The sequence below is a fragment of the Diabrotica undecimpunctata genome, chromosome 7 (genome assembly GCF_040954645.1).
Source record: "Diabrotica undecimpunctata isolate CICGRU chromosome 7, icDiaUnde3, whole genome shotgun sequence".
Classification (NCBI taxonomy): domain Eukaryota; kingdom Metazoa; phylum Arthropoda; class Insecta; order Coleoptera; family Chrysomelidae; genus Diabrotica; species Diabrotica undecimpunctata.
This window is the reverse complement of record NC_092809.1, coordinates 159,887,681-159,901,345: the sequence shown is the minus strand read 5'-3', so window position 1 is coordinate 159,901,345 and position 13,665 is coordinate 159,887,681. Positions and strand designations below refer to the sequence as shown.

The 13,665-nt window shown below is 32.0% G+C and overlaps 1 protein-coding gene across 1 annotated transcript in view; it reads right to left on the bottom strand.

The window, feature by feature from the left end:
- Window positions 1-122: 122 nt before the first annotated feature.
- The window catches only part of LOC140446098 (1-acyl-sn-glycerol-3-phosphate acyltransferase gamma-like), a 35,718-nt gene continuing 22,175 nt past the window's right edge, over window positions 123-13,665 (bottom strand). Inside the window, exons 6-7 of the mRNA XM_072538632.1 lie at window positions 12,933-13,152; window positions 123-11,711 (exon numbers count right to left, since the gene is read on the bottom strand). Coding sequence (XP_072394733.1) covers window positions 11,614-11,711; window positions 12,933-13,152 — 318 coding nt within the window. The 3' untranslated portion in view covers window positions 123-11,613. The remainder of the gene's footprint in view (window positions 11,712-12,932; window positions 13,153-13,665) is intronic.

Here is a 13,665-nt window from a genome sequence, read left to right as displayed (position 1 = left end):
AAATTAAAGCTTATTTGGTAGACAATACTCGTCACATTTATTTTCACCGTCTTATGGATCACTAGCGTACATAGATAATTGTGCTAGGTCTATTGAGCAGATGTTAGGATAAAACTACAATATAATTTTTTATTTCTATATTTTACAATAACATTTAAATTCATTAGTTACATTTACGACAGTAGCGTAACAGATGTCAACATACTCACGTACAATAATATAAAAATGAGATATCCCTAAATAAATGCTTTATAGATGTGCTCTTTAGTTTTTAATATCAGTAAAACCAGTTTTTTAATTACATATAAATGATTGTTGCATCGAAGAAGGTTTTTTAAGAAAATGAATACAAGCAACCAAGAAGCTTGAAAATTCATGACAAAAACAAATAAATAACATACACATTTGTATTTCTATATTTTACATTAACATTTAAATGTATTTTTTAAATTTACACTGTAGCATACAGTATGTCGATACACCGAAAAATCTAAGTTTAACTCGCCCACAGTTCGCTATGGGCGAAATCTTAACCAGTCATTGAAATATGTAGGGGCTAATCTAGACAATTAAAGTATAATATGAACATATGATCTATTTTAGCAGTATTGGTATAATTAAATAAAAAATAATAATTGATGAAAGATATAAACATCAATATATCGATATATTTAATGAAATAAATCTGAAATAACAAAAATATGCATCTCTATGTATAAACAATACTCAAAAAACATAATGAATATTATACATTACATATGCAAATATCACCGTTATACAGTTCATAACAAATACCTAATAAAAAACGACGTCCCCACGTATGTGTAAATTTGTGTAGAACTGGGATACACAACCCTATTAAACATATACGACGATCTCAATAAATGATGAAATGACAAAAAAATTAAAAAGTTTCAAACATTAGATGCTCCCAAATGCTAGCTCAAGATGGACAGAATGTATAAGAGTTTAAGAATAAAGAATTGTAAGAAAACTGACAACGGTCCATTTATAACTGAGAATGCTGATATACTATAAGTTTTTGGAAGAAAATGAGATTAAAGCACTGTGTGGTCTCTTGCACAGAATTTATGACACTGGGATATTACTAACTGATTGACTTAAGTCGATATTTGTCACAGTACTAAAGAAACATCGCGCAAAGACATGCAGTGGTTATCGGACAACACGTCACATGAGTCACGTTTTGAAAATCTTCTTATAAGAAAACATAGGAATAGCTTGGGTACGAGAAAAGCTTTGTTAGGTATCCAAGTACTGATACAGAGATATAAATCAAAATGTATACATCTGAGCAATTTATTTTGAAAAGGCTCTCAACCAACTAAGAAACAAAAAATCCCCAGGGATCGATGGCATACTAGGGGAGACGAGAATAAGAAAACAATGGGCGAGATTGGCGTAGGTGTATACTGGATATGTGCAACATAATATGGATCACAGATGAATGGCCTGATACGTGGTGCGAATCAACATTTATCCCCATCTATAAAAAAGGATCACTAACCGTATGCAGTAATTACAGAACTATTGCCCTTATTCCTCCTGCTACATATAATCAATAAACGGCTAACGAACTTTCTACTCCCAGAGATAGCCGAAGAACAATGCGGATTTGTACCAGGAAAAGGAACGCGGGAGCAGATACTGAACACCAGACCGATAATAGAAAAAACAAGACTACGCGTGTCCTGGACAGAACATAGAATCAACCTGTCAATTCTGGAAGAGCTTCATATAAAAGACAGATTATTAAAAAAAGTAAAACGACTAATTTACTTCGGTCACATAGCTAGAAGAACGGGTACCATGGAACTATTGGTAGTAGAAGGAAAAGTAGAAGGTCGAAGTTAAAGAGGAAGATCTCTAACACGATGGGCAGACTAAATGAAAACTCTGGTGAGAAAATCCCTACTTGAAGCCGTCCATATGGCACAGGATCGCCGGCAATGGAAGCAGCAAGCCAATAATTTAGTGTCAACACGCCCTGACAAGGGCTCAAGGAATGGGAAGGGGGTGAGGAGGGCATAAAAAGTCGGAGATGCCGTACTGGACAGAGTGGAGAAACTCGTGTACCCGAAAGTACGAGGCATGTTTTTTTAAGTAAGTACCGTTTTGCTACGGTCGGCGTTCCGCGCATGAGCGCTGGTTACCTACATCTCTTATTTACGCACTGACGCCATTACAGTCTAATTCTTCATTGTATAGTTGTTTACTCCAGTGTTTAAGATGCCTCCAACAATCGTGAGTCACGCTGATTGTGAAGTACGGACTGTTATATGATTTCTTAGTGCTAAAGGCGTAAAACCGATCGATATTCATCGTGAGATCGTTGAAGTTTACGGACAAAACATTATGAGTGATGAAATGGTAAGGAAATGGGTGAGAGCATTTAAAGATGGCCGCACAAATGTGCATGATGAAGAACGGAGTGGGCGTCCTTCGGTCGTTAATGAAAATTTGGTGCAGAAAGTGGACGAAAAGGTGAGAGAAAACAGACGCTTTACAATTTCATCATTGTCCGACTGCTTTCCTCAGTATTCTCGTAGTGTTTTGTATCGCATTGTTACCGAGAACTTGAATTACCGGAAATTGTGTTCACGTTGGGTTCCAAAAATGTTGACGGATTTGCACAAAACCCAACGTTTAGGCAGTGCATTGACTTTCCTTGAGCGGTACCACAGTGAAGGTGAAGATTTTTTAGACTAAATTGTTACTGGTGACGAAACGTGGATGGCCTACGTCACACCAGAATCGAAACAACAATCCATGGAATGGCGACATTCATCATCACCCAAAAGAGTGAAGTTTAAGCAAACAATTTCTGCCCGGAAAATCATGTGCACAGTTTTTTGGGACAGAAAAGGAGTATTGCTAGTGGAGTTTCTGCCTCGTAATGAGACAATCAATGCAGCGTCTTATTGTGAGACATTGAAAAATTATTGTCGTGCAATCCAGAACAAAAGACGTGGCAAGTTGAGTAAGTTATCGTTTTGCTGCATGACAATGCCCGTCCACATGTGGCTAATCAGACCAAAGATCTCATCAAATCATTTAAATGGGGAACTCTAGATCATCCTCCATACAGCCCTGATCTGGCTCCCAGCGACTACCATTTGTTCCAGCACTTGAAGAAACACCTGGGCGGTCAGCGTCTTCAAGACGATAACGAAGTCAAAACATTTGTGATGCAGTGGTTAACACGTCAGGCGACAGAATTTTATCAGGAGGGTATTCAAAAACTGGTGCCACGTTATGACAAGTGCCTCAATATTCACGGAAATTATATAGAAAAGTAAATTAAGGTACAGGCTTTCATGTAAAAATAAAATTATTGCTATATCTTTGCACGTCTTTTTTTAATTCCAAAACGGTACTTACTTAAAAAACACGCCTCGTAATATCAATGATCTGGGATCCAAACGTAGAAATTAAAAGCCGAATAAAGTGAGCCCGAACTACATGTTTAAAAATGGGAAACTTTCTTTTCAGCCACGATCTTTGTATTAATCTTCGCGTTCGAATGACATTGCTATATCCTTCCAGTACTACTAGATGAAGTTAAGCGTGGAATATAACTGGAAGCTAATTGGAAGCCATTGAGATGTGGGTATACGACTATTAAAGATAAGCTGGGTCGACGAAATGAGGAGGTCCTTAGACACAACTAGTTAATATAATAAACAGAAGAAAACTACAATACTTACGTCATTGTGAGACAGCCTGAAAAATATGAACTTTTGCATCTCTTCATTCAGGGAGAGATTCAGGGTAAAAGTGGTTCTGGTAGAAGAAGAACATGGCTGAAAAATCTAAGACAATATTACGAAAACTGGACTACATCATTATTTAGAGCTGCTGTGAACAAAGTCATGAAATCGAATACGGTAGCCACCATGATATCCAACGACTACTATTCATAATTAATCACGGTTTAAAAGTCATGAATACTTTATATTTTTTTTTAATTATTACTGTAACTTACTTAAAAATTATAAAATTACTGTTTTTGCGTCTTAAGGCAAACGTAACAAACTACAAGATTAACAACTGTCAAAAATATTTTCAATATAAAAACATTCTTCGATACAATTAATATTTCAGTTAATAGGTGGTAATAAATATAAATGTTCAAGTCTTCTAATCACATTTGTAAAAATAATTGTCATACTCGAAATATTTGTACAGGTTTCTGTGAAACTTAAATCTATTTACTAACTGTACAGGAACTTATAAATATATACAAAAAGGAAGAAAAGGGCGATATATTAAAGCTTCAAGTTGCAATATACAGTGACATGAAATTTTCTAGCTACAATAATAAGTGTTAAAAGTTAGTTAATAAAAGAGTAAGTTTTACAACAGCATCAATCAATTGTTTCCTCTTTCAAATAAATCGTTTCTTACTTTTAATGGTCATATCGTCATCAACAAACCGACAAATAAATTATATTGGACTGTGTTTCTTACCAAAGCGATTACTCTTGCAACCATGTTTAAATGTATACCTTTATACGACGGAATTTTGTTATATTCTAAACCAAACGCAATAATATAAAATTAATTTTTAAGCCTTTTTGACTGAAGGAAAACTATTACAATTTTTAACTGTATCTGTAACTGTATTACAATTTTTAACTGTACAAAGAATGTCCGATTTTGCAGACACAGCAGTGATAAACTTACAAAATACAACATGAAACGTTTATAGGAAAACTTAGTATAAATTAATACTTCCTAAGGTAGAAAAACATGCCGGAAAAATGAAGAAACCCCCACAAAACTATTTATAAAAACGTGTTAAAAAAATCACAATGATAATAATTTACTACGGTTTATATTATTTTTCCGTCGACCGTCCATTTATGATCAATTTTAACACCCTCAAAATCATTGATTAATGACACCTATTAATGAATGATTTTCTATTAATGAACGATTTTATTATAGGTAACACAACATACATTGCTTGCATAAATTAATTAAACGCTCTGTGATTGGCAGTGACCTGTGGTGTAGGCAACCAAACATATACCTATTTATATTCCTACTAAAAAATTAATTTAAAATGAAGTAGCCGCTGTTAGTACTATCTGTCATTGTATGTCATTATTTACTTTATTGTTTAAAATTCTGTGTATTTGAAAAATCAAAGGATGGATATTGACGAAGAGTTTAATTTAACTCCACCAGAATTTAACTTCTTCTATCACAGAATTTACAGAGGTCCAAGAAAACTTAAATATAAATTTCTCAAAATGCTATACAGCAGATAATCATTTATCAATATCTTCCTTTAATTTCAGTAATTGCGCCATTTCGAATATTAATGTTTACTATAATAAAACTACCACTAAGGAAACTTTGAATAAAGTCAATGAAACCTGAATACATTGTTGTTTACCGTTAAGTAAATAGATATTTAAACTAAGATATCTTTATTTCTGAAAAGTACGGTCGACGGAAAAGTTTTGTAACGAACTCGTGAATTAAAATGGCGATTAACAATCTCGAACATTAATGCGCTCGCTTTGCTCACGCGTTAAAATATCTCAATTGTTAATCGCCCTTATTAATACACTTGTTGGTTAAATAACTATAAATAGCCATGGCTAAAAAAACACGGAGATATAGCAACGGTGTGTATCTAATTATACAAAAAATAGCAATATATCGTCGTTCTAATCTGTAAACTGCGTAACTCCATAATTCTCTGAAAATGAGTTATTACTGCCATCTGTTTCAAAAAGTCCCTACTTATCGTTTAGAAAAGAAGGAAGTGCATAATTCTACCAGATAAGTACATAGCGACTTCTTCGTATACACCGTATCTCCCTTGCCGAAAAATTTAGTACGAAAAATACGTAACTTCCTAGTTTGTCATAGAATATACCAAACGACTGTTAACGGAGCTGCAGCGTGAAACAATATTTAGAAGATTTTGAGAACTTACCTGGAAAGAGAAAAGAATATTTGTAAAGATCTCATTAGACGTTATTTCCATAAAAAGAAGAGGCGTTGAAGAAACATTTAGAAGACAATTTTCCACCGAATTTTACTTTAAAACGGAGAACGAAAGAGTACGTATTTGTAAGAAAATGTTTCTCTGGCCGGTTATTAAAGGTTGGGCACACCAAGATAATAATATCCCACATAATATTAATATAAATGCGAGTAGTAGCAAAAAGGATCCATATGAAAATCAAAAGAAATTTCTTGGGCAATTGTTTGATAACCATTTTAAATTAGAATCGCATTACTGCCGTGCCAGTTTATCTAAATTGTACTTGGAACCAGTATGGGAATCGAAATCAAAATCAGTTGCAACTATCAAAATAGAAACTGCATTCTGGCACACAGCTTGTTAAATCTTGCCTGTAAAGAAAATATAAAAATTATTCAAAAATTTCTTTTAAAGGGACATACTCAAATGGAAGTTGATTCTGTTCATTCAACAATTGAGAGAAAATTAAAAAAGAGGAACATTAATGTACAAGCAGATTTCATTTCTGTTTTTGAAACTGGCTGTAAAGACCCTTATTCGGTGAAATATTTGAACCATACATTTTTAAAAAAATTGGACTCTTTAAAATACCACAGTTTATGACCCCCCATGTAACGGACCTGAAACAACTCAAATACACAAGAGATTTTTTACAAGATGAAATATTCAGATCAAGATTGGAAAATGTTGGATATCAGAAGAAATACCAAGTTTGAAGTGATACCTTTAGATAATTAACCATCCCTCTACAGCGAAAGAATAAAAATTTCTCTGGAAAAATACAATCATCAAGATTTAAAAAAAAAAAGTTTCCTGCCTGACTATCACTCACTTTATGATGAGTTACCGCACAAATAACGTATAACGTATAAATTCCACTGTTAGAGCACAAGACAAAAGGTTTCTACGAGAAACAACCTTCTCCGGAAACTTGTAGGGAGCAAGTGAGATCTATCGCGTCTGGGATAGATCTAGACACGCCCACGGTGTTAAATGAAACATCATCGAGCAAAAAGACAAAAGAGGGAATGTAAAGGTAGTGGGGGCAAAAATATTGTTAGACAGGAAGTGCCATCTTGAGAGGCCAAATTAAACAAGGAAAGAGAGTCTTTCCTTGTTTAAGAAATCAAATTTAGTTGGGTTATGTTATTATTTGTCCCAACTGTCACATGAAATCTTATTTATATTGAAGTTTTTTAACAATTGTTTCACATTTTAGACTGTTATCGTTAATATTTAATTAAAATTTTCTCGTCTAAGACACATTCTAAACACTATTTTATAGCTACTGATAATAAGTGTCGGAAAATTTAAATTTGGCGCATTCGCATTTCCGGATATGTCCGCCATCAGAGGCCACTTTTTTGGTCTCCTTTTCATAACGATTAGATTCCCTCTTTTGTCTTTTTGCTCGATGTGAAACATGTAGAATAATTACCGGTTGTATGAAGCCTACCCCTCTCCCCTACTGTACCGGGTAGCTGGATTCGCATCACCAGACGACCGTAGATGCGCCTCACAATATGTGGAGAAGTTCAGGCAAACTTTCGATGGAAAAGAAAAAGGTTTATGAGAAATGTCAGAGTCGAACCACCCGAACTGTTCCCCCTACATCCAGAACGACATAATGGAATGAACCTGGACTGGAGAAAATGGCGGACACTCAATCGCATACGCACAGGTGTTGCCCCTGTCAAACAGAACCTCATTAAATGGGGCATCAAGACAGACAGCGACGCACTTTGTGAATGTGGGGAAATACAAAACGTGGAGCACCTGAGAGTATGCAGACTTTGCCCATCACAGTGCACCCTCGACGATTTATGGCTCGCAAATACAAAGGGTGTAGACGTAGCCCGATATTGGGCAGAAAAACTGTAGTCGGATCCAGACACGAAAAAGTAAAGTAACCGCACAAATAAACACTTCGAAAAATGTTTTGTTTATTTTAGTTAATAATGTTTATTTTGATCCTTTTTATTTCTCAAATAAACCTCATTTGTCAGACATTGTTTGCATTTCTTTTCCATATGATGGTGTGAAGTGGAACCAGAAAACCAACTTGTTGGTTTTGAATTTAACATTTACTATTGATACTTTTATTATTATTTACATTTTTGAACTTTTTAATGTTCGATAAATGTACTTTTAATTAAATGAAAAATTCGTATCTCCAAGTTCATTACTAAGAAAACTGCGTATCTCCAAAAAAATAAAAATAAACAAAATATACAATAATTTGACTTTAAAAAAAATAGTTATACAGACTTATAACAGTTATAAAAAAAGAATCAATCTAGAACCAGTACAAAAAAAAATTGGACGAAAATAACACATTTACGTCGCCGGAGATAGTTTTTTGTATCTCCTGTAAAATTTGGACAAATGGAGTTACGCATTTTACAGATTAGGTCGACGATATACAATATACTAACTACCAAAGAGAGCTCTCGCTATTTGGTTAATTTTGATATAGTACATAATCCTTAAAGAGCTCACTTGCTGTAATATAGGCTTCAAAATCAAAATCAAAAATGTATTATATACTAAAGATAGTAATAATTTGACAGCACTAACTTTTGAAAAAATTACTAGTGATGCGTTATCAGAATTAGAATAACATTTTCCTTTTATTTTTTTCTGCCACTTGAACAAAAAAATCTCTTTATTTTTGTTGGCGCTACCGGTTAAATTTTTCAAAAGTAAGATGATGTCGAATTTTTTACTTCCTTCAAGATTATTATTATTAACCAAATTGTAAGACAATATTTATAGGCGTATTTGATTTATAACAAATTGATTCTAAATTTTGTATTATACTGCAACAAACTTAAGTTTGGGAATATGACTGATACTTGTATTACCATGGAAACGACCAGTGTACTGCTTGCCAGTGTCGTAGTTTGAGAAGTACGTATCGCAGAGAGTGTTTGACTTATTGATTTGATCGTGTTGGATATTTTATTAGTTTTTTTAGATTAGTGCTTAGTACATTGGTAGTAGTAATTAGTGTATTATCAAGTCATTTAGTGTAGCTATAGTGTGTTTAGTTTAGTTTTTAATAATAGTTACTTAACAATATGGCTCCTAAAAAGATAGGAATAAAAAAAACCATCATACTTTTGAACAGATACTCTTCAAATCGTCTCAAACAAATTGCAGTTGGCGAAAATCAGAAGACAACTGAAGTGCTCTAATGAAAAGTTATGTTATTGGTTTAAAACAAATAGAATATTTAAAGCAGATAATTCAATTTCGATCTGAGGGTAGAACCATAATTTATACCGATGAAAGATATATAGGTGCACAGCAGCCATTCAGATCTAAGGTTTTCGGTTAACGATTTCTAAGTGCAAAAGGCTGATTATTGTTTATGCTGGAGGAGAGACTGGATTTGTACCTAACAATGTGTGCTTTAATAGGCGTGTAAATTTTTCAATCAGGTGCATGTTTATAATAAAGTCAATTGTTATAACAATAACAGTTTATTGAAACTCTTCCTTCGTGGTAATGTTAATAAATTGTAAGTATTGAGGAATTTTGTTATTTATTAAAGTACTATTTTACTCATTATTTTTCGAGTGCAATGGACTATAAACTTCATAATGATTAAAAACTATGAAAATAAAAATTAACAAATTCATTCTTAACTTAATTGAATATACTTATGAAAAATTATTTTACATCTACCTGTTTCCGCCAGCCACTGGTACAAACAGTCCGCCCACCTGCGCTAAACACTACGTCACATTCCCAAACTTAAATTTGTTGCACTTTACCTATATCTCAACAACTGTATTAAGTCCAGCGCCTCCGGCGCAACTGTTTTAGAACAACGACTGAAAACTAGTTTAAAACCTAAATAATACCTCTCTCCGCACACAGAGCGAATAGTTTCGGATCAGTTGGATTATAATGCAATGTTAATATGGCAAAATGTTACAAATGTGCAAATGGTTTTTCTGACAAGAAAACTGCGTTTTTGTTGGAAAAATATTTCTCTGTACTATATTTTTCATTTTTACTTACGTCCAACTGTAATGTCTACATATAATAAATAAAATCTTAAAATATAAATTATTAAAATAAATACATTTTTTTTCAAATGTTCATATAAATTCTCTACCCCATATAATTATAATATTTAACATAAATTCTCTATACTATTGAAATAATTTAAACAGTATGTTTTGACCCATCTTTAATTTCTGTATAATTTAAATAATCTTAAAATATTTATATCCTAGAAAGGTTGAGTTTACCGAAAGTACAAGCTGAATATAGCCGCAAATGTCAAAAATATTTCGGTTTGGCAGTGTTGGTATGTTTTTATAATGCATATGTTGTATGCTTCAAATATAAAGAGATAAAGCTTTTAAAAAGTACATTTTGATTATACTATTTTATGAATTCTGCAATTTTTAATTTATATGAAGCAATAACGAGTAAATATTTGTCTCTTTTGAGATTAATTTCAAACATCTGTTGTAATCTGGCAACTGCTAATTTGACGATTGCCAAATCTATCCCCTAACCTATCAAAGGGTAATTGCTAAAAAAATTTCTAATAATTAACTGCAATTAATCTACAAAGAAACAAATCCACAAGGAAAGTAAGTTCCTGTAGCTGGCTGTATACCATGTATCACAAATAATTTTATTTCAAATTTTTATAGTAAAAGGTATAAATAAAATATTTTATTTATACCTTTTACTATAAAAATTTGAAATAAAATTTTTTTAAAGGAACAAATATTTACTCATTGTTGTTTTATATATAACAAAAATTGCAGAATTCATAACATAATAAAAAACAAAATGTACTTTTTTAAAGCTTTATCTTTTTATATTTGAAGCATACAGCATCTACATTATAAAAACATGCCAACACTGCTATATCGAAATTTTTTGTTCCATGTTTGACATTTGCAGCTATAATCAGCTTGTACTTTCGGTAAACTCAACCCCTAGAAAGTTTTCCAAATGTTCAGGGCATAAATATGAATCTTTTGTCACTGCAACACATCTGTGCCCACGGGATGAGATTCGAACTAAATAGGTTTTAGACTGATTGAAAACCAGTTTCATCCAGGTCATCTCGAATTTCCAGTCTGCTACGCTGCCAAGGTCACAAAACAGTTGCGAGTGCCATCAGTTTCAGTTTCAAACAGTTGCATCGTGAGCGCTGGGCCTTATCGGTTTAATATAATAACTAAAATTTATCTGATTTGACAATGTAATATAAATGTAATAAATATATAAACAATTCGGTATCCAGTATCGAGTATTATATCTTTTCTAGTTAAATATTAATAGAACTTAAATTCAATTTTCAGTTTTAAAAATCTGTATATTAATGAAATTAGATCTAAACAGCTTTTTTAAACAAATATCTACACTTCATATAAATTAAAATAAATAATCAAAGTTAACTCTTTCATTTAGCCCTGTACAATATCCGAGGCTATTACAATTGAAAAAAGGTTTTTCATGAGCATTGGCACAAAGTCTAACTAATCATCCGATACTCTAGATAGAGGGAAACTAATCACAGGGAGACCTGAAAACTTTAATGTTGAATGGTAAGTCTACATAGACTTCTTAGGAGCTGGTTCAGCTACAGCTCCATATGAGGATCCTTTGTCTATCTCGGACATACCGATGGTTTTACACATCAGTATATAGACTAAAATAAAATAAAAGAAAATTACTTATTTGCAGGTAATTAAACATATATATAACTTATATACTGAACTACAGTGCTATAGTATTTTTCATATAAAAATGCGTGCACGTCACAATTTATATAAAGTGACACGTCACTTATATTTAAAATTTCCAGAACGTCAACCTTAGAGTTCAAGTTTTCTTAACACAGCTAATAATACGAAACCCATACGGAACTGCTCGATCTTTCATAGGCGTCAACATGGTGTAATAATTATAAAAATAAAATCATCATTATATTGGAAATTTTCGAATTATATTGATTATAAATATTATAAATATAATAATAAATAACCAAAAAAATTGTTATCATTAATAATATAAATTTTATGAAATAAGTCTTTAAGTCTAATATTCCACAAAATAATAATTTTAATTAAATAGATTAGACAATTGTACGCAACTGATACAGGAATACTTCAAATTTTATTGACAGTTCAGCGTGTGGCAAAAGTGTATAAAGTGTTGCCGCTTTTTTAGAGTAAGAATTTTGTTTACGTTTAGATTTCTTGCACAATTTGATCATAATATAATATATATTAATAAATTGTATTTATAAATACATATTAAATTTAGATTAATAGCTTTAAAAACTAATTATTGTTGTGTATTGTGATTGTGCTGTGCCAAAACAAATAAATAGTCTGTAGAAAGCTGATAAGCTTTTATATAAGATAAATTATTTTGAACAAGAAATAATGGCGGGACGGTTTTACCATTAAAGTCCTAAAAGAGGTAGGTTTAAAATTTAGAATATATAATTTAGTATTAAAATGTTTTCTTATGTATTTTAGTGTGTTGTAGTAGTCTTAAAACTAAGTGTATTTACTGTTATTATAATAGTTTGACAAATAGTTGACATTTTAAAAATTCCTCACTTACTAACTATTCTGATGTTTTGGCAACGCTGTGGGGTTCTGACGTCGTAAATCTTGAATGACGTGCAAGCATTTTTATATGAAAAATGCTATATTAGATGCAAATGTTGTGAAATGTTGTGAAAATGAAAAAGTTAAGAACAGTACTCAATTGATACAAAACAAGAGCTGAATGAACTCAATACATAAATATATATATATATATATATATATATATATATATATATATATATATATATATATATATATATATATATATATTAAAAACATTTTAAAAACATAAATTTCAGTATTATACTTACATGCTCCAAGGATTCCTGCGCCAATAGAGAAATAAACTAATTCGCCGCTAAACAATAATTTCATTAGGTAATATGACATAGGAACTAAAGTAATCAATATCCAGAAGATGAAATTGAATATAGAATGCAGCCTCGGTTTTACTACAAACGAATCCACACGAGTTACTCCTGACGTTGCAAAGAAATCACCTGTGTTGATAAAACTCTCCTTCATTTTGTCCTAAAATATTTAAAATAACTCACGTCAAATAGCTTTATAAAAATAAATTTTTTCATCTACTTCTATACAATTATGAATTTCAGTAAAAAAAGTTCAAAATATTAATTTCAACTATTTTTATTATATAGTGGCAATGTCAAAACTCCCCCTCGCATGTTTTGAGCTTATAATAATGAAATTTGGAGGGAGGAAATAAACGGACCTAGGCTTCTCAACTAGTTATAACAGGTGATGTAATAATTAGATGACGTAACAGAGCCACTCTGGCCGATAATTTTATATTTGATATTTATATGTGATATTTCGTTGTCACCTGTTATGACTAGTTACGGTTGATTTAAACCAACAGTCATGGGCAGATCTGATCGTAGTAAAAAAATTCAAGGGGCAACCCATTCACACACACAGTCCGGGCAGATCACCTCAGTCTACTTAAGCATTCAGCTCGACCAAGATGTAAAAAATGTAAACAATTTCACTTGTAATGTAAAATAATTTTTTAAATTGCTATTT